Source organism: Toxotes jaculatrix, chromosome 11 (genome assembly GCF_017976425.1).
Source record: "Toxotes jaculatrix isolate fToxJac2 chromosome 11, fToxJac2.pri, whole genome shotgun sequence".
NCBI lineage: Eukaryota > Metazoa > Chordata > Actinopteri > Toxotidae > Toxotes > Toxotes jaculatrix.
The window spans coordinates 8,037,436-8,044,406 of NC_054404.1; the positions used below are offsets into that span (position 1 = coordinate 8,037,436).

General features: G+C 43.3%; 1 protein-coding gene across 1 annotated transcript; it reads left to right on the forward strand.

The window, feature by feature from the left end:
• The first annotated feature begins 965 nt into the window (after positions 1-965).
• ndnfl (neuron-derived neurotrophic factor, like) lies at positions 966-6,716 on the forward strand. Its single transcript, XM_041050319.1, has 3 exons — positions 966-1,150; positions 2,457-2,581; positions 4,651-6,716. Exons 1-3 carry the CDS (start codon positions 966-968, stop codon positions 6,093-6,095), a joined length of 1,755 nt encoding a protein of 584 aa, XP_040906253.1. The 3' UTR covers positions 6,096-6,716.
• The last annotated feature ends 255 nt before the right edge of the window (positions 6,717-6,971 follow it).

Genomic DNA, 6,971 nt, shown 5'->3' on the forward strand with positions numbered 1-6,971 from the left:
GTACCTTCTGTAGCTGCCACCATGGTTCCACTGTGATTGTCATCTGATCTATAGGGCACAGCACTGACATAATACACCTTGTTAGAGGAAAGCAGGGACTGTGTTTGTGAAGACTGTTTGACTTTGAACAAATGTGTTTTCTCTGGGGAGAAAGAAGAACACTGAGACCTGCAATCATTCCCTCTACTATCATTAAATCACAACCACACACACAATCACACCCATATATAAATATACACAGGGAAAAAAGACTAATAGAGTGTGAAAGAAATAAAAATAAAGGACATGATGAAAGAGAGACAGAAAAATCTGATTCAGGCATCGCATTTATGTATGCTGATTGGATTTGCCTGCATCAGAACACCTCCAGGTGTTGTTTGTGTAGCCTACCTCTCTCCACTCCACATCAGTATGGCGTCGCTTTCTCCTGATAAAACGGCACCCGTGGTGAAAGATATTTGGAGAACAGACCCATTTGAACTTCCCAACTAAAAATAGAAATGTAGATGTAAAGGCATCAACTTCAGAGTGATATTAGCAACTCTCTTCACACTTTGAAAAGTGGTGCGATGGGTGATTTTTTACAGTGAGTGTCAAGCTGTGCTACACACACTTCCCAAAGTAATATAGCATGGCAATTTCTTTCCCCCTGCATGAATAATTCTGTCTGAATAGGATAGGATGTTTCTTCATATCAATGAATCATCAACCGCTACAGCTCTTTAGTGTCTGTGTGAATGGTACTGTAGAAATTTAACTAAGTGTGTTTGAGTGCATTGTGTGTGTGTGTGTGTGTGTGTGTGTGTGTGCGTGTGTGTGTGCGTGTGTGTGTGTGTGTGTTGTTAACAGGCTGTGATTGATGTTCTTGACCTTTCCACCATGCATTTACAGAGCCTGGGAGATATCCAAGACGTGGTGACTGAGGAAAGTCAAAGAGTGAAAGAGACAGAAAGCAAGAAGACGAGATGGCACTAATGTCCCTGTCCTGGTGTCTCAGTGCAGCAGCTTTGGCACTGTTTTGTGGGTCATCATGGCCCCATGGGGTGCACTCAGCTCTGGCACCTGAGAATGAGGTACCATTGCGCCCCACTACGTGGTTACCAGAGGGAAAGATCACCTCCGTAACTCTCCCCAAAGGACGAACCCGCAGGTAGGGTCACACATGCAATGAGAACAGTACTGTAACAATTTCCACTTATGTAGAATTGACAATGTTGAATAACATCTGGATGAAAAACCATTCAAAGGCACACTGTGGGAACATGAGGGATAATGGGGTGCTCAGGCTCATCTGACAGGCCTATGGGAGTACAACAGAAAAGTTTGGGAAACAAGCTGAAACCAAACTCAACACTGCACGAAATGACTCCTTGGCAGAAAAAAGTGAAGATTTTTCCTCATTTGCAGTTCATTGAAGACCCATGAATAAATCTTGAGGCCAGCTCATCAGATCTGCCCTTGTTCCCACTTCAATAACAAGACACCAGCCATCCCCCAACCACCTTTTTGGAGACTGGCTGATTCCAGCACCACTGTAGAGAGAGTGAGAGGAAGTGGAGGCCACTTGGCCTGAACCCGACACGACAGTGCCAGTGCTTGCTTTCTGAAACTGGGAGCTGAAAATTGCAAAATGCATCTCCCTGTGTGCTGCAGTCTGTCCACCAGTGCAGTCATGCTGAACCGCACGACAAATAATGGAGAGAAAACACTGATTCAGAAATTAATCACTCTATTAAATAAGCTGTAAAGTGCCCTTGAGAATGACAGTGTCGCACATCTGTTTGGAAGCAACCACCATCTGCACAGAATCATGAATAATGGTGTTTGTACGGAAGGAGAACAAATATTTATTAACAAATAACCTCATACTTACTTAATTTTCACAAAGGGTAATTAACTGGGAAGTAATGACATTTTATATGACAGCTTGGGTCGAAAGAGACAGACTTCTTCTCTTCAGGCATATTTGTGGCTGTAAACAGCTAAACACTGACTTAAAAGTTAAAGAGCAGTGATTATTTGAATTTGATCACATCACAGTAAGGGATGTAATAGTTTCTATGCCAAGCACGATCCCAGATAGTTACAGCAAACAGGCAGATATCCATCTGAAACCGTCAATGCAGCCTTATCATCTGATTCCCAGGTCACCTCTCATGATCTGCAATCAAATGACTGATCAGCATGTAGGCAAATGGAAGGACAGCGTTTGGCAAACGTTTGAAACAGCTGCAATGTTGAAATTGCCGGTCTTTAGGAAAGAAAATTATAACCAGCACATCGTATCTGCAAATCATCCAACAAAATGAAAGAATGCTGCACACTATGCATTGGAAGATATCTTGTCTTCTCATCCGTCACCTTGCAGCAGAATTGAAAACGGGATGTTATCTTTCTGACATTCCCTCTGATGAATCAAACTTCTTCTTGTGGTTATCTCTGGTGTTTCTCCACAGGCTATACTTCACGCTGAAGAAGAAGGCTGCAGCGATGTCGGTGACCGTCAGCCCCTGTGACTTCCCCATCGAATGGAGCTTGGCTGTCCGCACCATGAAGGACAAACCCCTCAAGAGCGTGCAATGTGAGTGGGCCGCAAGACCACAACCTGCACATTCAGATGCTCACTTTACCCTGAAGTTCATCACTAAATCTGACTAAGCCAAGCCGATCAATTAGATATTATCATTGCCACATCACAGAGAGGGAATTAGAGGAGGGCAAACACTCTAATCTGACTTAACTTTGTACTTGTAGAAGATAGTTTACTTTTTGAACTGCTTTATGACCAGAGCTTGGTGTACATGTCATAAAAGAAAACAGAAAAAGAAAACATTTTCCAATAGTGTTTGCATTATTTGTTTGTATTTTGATGTTTGCAGCCTGGAGGTCATAGCTTTAATTTACTGCTACTGTTTTATCACATTTATAGACCAATAAACTAACTCCATTGACCAATCATATCACAGCTGAGGTCTGTGTATACTGAAAAGCAATTGTCTCCAAAAAATTTTTTTATCACAAATTCTCAGGCAGATAAGACACGTATTATTTTTTATCCCACATGTTCTTATCAGCACATTGTACCCATTTGTTCAAGTTCAAAGCATGGGAAAAACAATATTTTTTTTCTAAATACCGCCCACTATCTCTGACAAGGACAGACAAGGACAGAGACAGTGAATGTGATCATATCTGGTTGTCGCATTGTCATAAATTTTAAAATCTTATAAAACACATACACACACACACACACACACACACACACACACACATAAAGCTAAAATGACTGCCAACTCTTGATTCAAACATTGAATAAACAATAAAATAAAACTGTGCTTTTAGTCTGCAAGATTTTGTGCTTAGCAAACTAATCAAATAAACTCAAAGGATTAAAACTACCATAGCACAGCAAAACTGCATGATGGCTTTAAACTAAAGTGAGGGCAATAAAGGCTCAAAGTAAACCACGGTAATCAATTTTCTAAACGTAAAAGGTGCAGATTTCTGGATGGGAAAATATGTCTTGGAGTCTTTCCTGAGCCCTTTTCCAGGTTAACTAAACAAGCTCCTCTACATGGTAAAATAACACTATGAAGTTATAAAATGACACATGAATCATTCAGACCCTGAGCTCATGGGTCCCCATTGCCAGCCTGAATTATTCACTTTGATTCTGTAACATTTGGTCTCATTTGAGGAGTGATTTCTCATCTCGAGGAGAGACGAACAGTGAAGACCAGTGCTGACAGTTTTTTTTTTTCGTGTTTATTTGCCAGTTGCGTCATTCAAGTGAAGGGTGCGTACTTCAAAATGAAAACACTTTAGGTATGAATGAAAATGCTGGCAAACATTTTTGAAGTGGTAATTGACATTTTATTTATTTAACTGTTCATTTATTGGCCGCTCAGTTTTTTTTCTGGAACAGCCTGGCATGGTGTGCTCGGTGGTTTGTTGTTTGTTTAAGTACTTTATGCAATGTGTGGTGCTTATGTGTTCTGCAACCTCTAAAATACAAAAGTGAAAGACACTGTACTTTCTTTGTCTTAATTCAAAAATGTCGCTTTTACTGAAATATAAAAAACATGACTTCCTGTGCACCTCAAGATACTTTGGAAAGGTGATCCAGACACAAGGAATAGTTCACATTTTGCTTTCTTGCAAAAGAGTAATAGTCCTATGTAACTGTGAAGTTTGAGACACTGACAGCACTTGGTTAAGGTTAGGGAAAGATTGTGGTTTAGTTTAATACAGAAAAAGTTCAAAGTGACTTCAGACTCGTTTATCCTGGACTCTGGGGGTACGAATACCAGAGTCTGGTGTGACAGTCATGTGCTTTAAGAGCAGCAATTAAGAATCTGGTATAGACTGATTCATGCATTTTTTTTTACTTTCAGAAAAGTCAGTTTGCAATATATCTTCTTGAAATCTCCATTCTAAGAGTATGTGCAGCGGCCTTGTTATTTACATGTCTTTAATTCAAATTTAATGTGATCACAGAGAAACCTTCCTCTATTTGCAGATGAATGTTAAAACAGCCTTCCAGTGTCAAACTCTGAACATGCATCATTTTGCACAGTGGATTTTTGAATAGTGGGACTTTGATCAGTTAATAGTTTATAAGTGTGTCCTCATTTTTTTCTTTCCTCACAGGGAGTGCCAAAAAGAGCATGCCTGAGGTGTGGTGGCGAGGTCCTGGGACTGAGGAGAAAATACACAGCTTCACTGGCAATGCAGTAGACACCTACAGGGGTCCCTCCTATCCACACGCTTCCATCTACATCCTAAGGCTGCGCTCCAAACAGCAGAACACCAGAGCTACAGTGTACCTCCATGAAGGCCTGGGGCCTTCAGGCACGTTCCCTCTGCTCCCAGCTGACCCTCGAGTTCACACATTAGGTGTAGGCATGACCAGCGTCACCCTCAGCTGGGCGCCCAGTGCCTCCATAACCAGCCTCCCACACACACAGAAAAGTTACGATTACTGCGTCCTCGTCAACTCTCAGCAAAACTACCCCAGCCTTTGTGCTGCCCGAGAAAGCATGAGGAAAGAGACAGGCCAGAAACAAGAAAATAAGGAGAGGAGGAGGAGGGTGACAGTGTGGCCAATTTTGAAAGAGTGGTGGTGGCAGCAGTGGGACACTTACCCTGAACCCCAGAGTCCAACTTCTTCCCTCACTGATGAGTATGCTGATCTCGAGTGTGTGTGTCAGGGAACAGAGAGTGTTTGCACCGTCTCTGAGCTCCTGCCTGACACCCAGTATTACTTTGACGTCTTTGTGATAGACAGGCTGAACGGGACCAGCATGCCGTACAAGGGGACATTTGCTCGGACACATGAGGAGGCTCGGCCGGCGATCACCACGCTAAGAGAAGGGGAGCTGAGGTGGGTGACCTTCCAGGACAGAGGCTCTAACTCGGAGCAGTTCTTTAGTTTCCGTCCTCGGGGCTGGCAGCAGAGCGGTCTCCTCACCTTGCAGAGCTGCGGTGGAGGTGAAAAGGTCAAGGTCACTGTGTCCAGTAAAGGTCAGGTTTTGACCTCCCAGAATGTGGGGGGAGATTTAGTACACATTTGGCTCCAGGGAAGCCCTTCCTATCTCATCCACTTAGAGAGAGAAGGAACTACCACAGGCCAGAGCTCTGCTGCACCAGCTCTACCAGGAGGTCTTATGGCTTCAGTCAAAATGCAGACCTCCTCAGCCTACCACCGCAGAGGGGTCCCATCTCTTCCCTCCACCTTGCAGATTAAATCTTTCAACCGGTTGCGTGGTTGCAACAGTGTCACGTTGGCCTGGATGGGCACAGAAGAAAGAAGCCTGTACTGCGTGTACCGCAGAAAGCTGGGAAACCATGAAGCAGAGGCCGGGGGAGTATCAGCTCTAACTGCGCCTTGTCTGGGGCCAGAGTCCCGCTCTGACACCGAGAGGGTTCTCTGCAAGTATTTCCAGGAGCTGAATCCTCGGCGGGCCGTCACTACAGCTGTGATCGAGGGCCTGGAGCCAGGGATGGCCTATGTGTTTGATGTCTATCTAATGAGACGCTGGGGGATCCCTATCAAGTATGCCAGCAAGATGGTGAAGACCAGAAAGGAATGCTGAGCTACCGCCACCTGCAGGAGGTGTTTAGACTGCCCCAGTTCTGGGGAAAATGCCATGGACATGCTGTAAAGACTGACCATGAGAACGAAGCCATTTGACTGTTGAGAAGAGACTGTTACCATAACAAGGAAATCTTCCGGGAGGAAAAATGGTTATATTCAAACTCCACTTGCACTACCCATGCAAGTGGATGGAAAGCATATGAGAAGGATCTGCACACCAGCAAAAGTTCATACTATTTACAATACAACTCTCGTGCTTTTGTCATTTTGTTTTTCATTGTTGATCATGATAATGATGTGCCAGTTGTCCAAGTGCTTATTTTGTGTCTGAGTACAAAGGACAGATGAGGTTTGTGATGACCGAAAGTCAGTACAAAAACAACAACAGACACTGTGCCAAATATGCAACAGAAACAGATGGGGCAATAATTGGATAACATCTGAGACAGGGGGGTTTGCAGTGTATATCTCCAGTGCTGCATATTGTACAGGCTCATAAACACAGATGGGTGCAATCTACAGATGCTTAGTTCAAAGTCAGTGTGTATCGTTGTGTTCTGCTTTCGCATGAAGCAGTGAAAAATACTTAGTGACTTGCCTCATTGTCTTTGATGTATTCTTGTGCTGCTTCGAACGCACCAATAAATACTAGGGTATCTGTATGTTCTTGACTCAGTGATGCATGTATGCAAACTGAACTGTTTCAGAATTTCATATAGCCTCCACTTGTAATGTAATAGCTGAGGCCTTGTGCAGTTCAATGCCATATTAATTTGTGACATTCAATTCTAGGCAAATTAAATGTTTTTAGTAACTAGATGGACAGACTCAGGTTGAAATATTACACTGTTCTGCCCTGTCATGTCAGATAATC

Excerpts from the sequence above, each read along its gene's own strand:
- ndnfl (XM_041050319.1), top strand. The coding sequence starts at position 966 with ATGGCACTAATGTCCCTGTCCTGGTGTCTCAGTGCAGCAGCTTTGGCA. Across the intron at positions 1,151-2,456 it reads CCCAAAGGACGAACCCGCAG|GCTATACTTCACGCTGAAGA; the intron begins GTAGGGTCACAC and ends GTTTCTCCACAG. Across the intron at positions 2,582-4,650 it reads ACCCCTCAAGAGCGTGCAAT|GGAGTGCCAAAAAGAGCATG; the intron begins GTGAGTGGGCCG and ends CTTTCCTCACAG.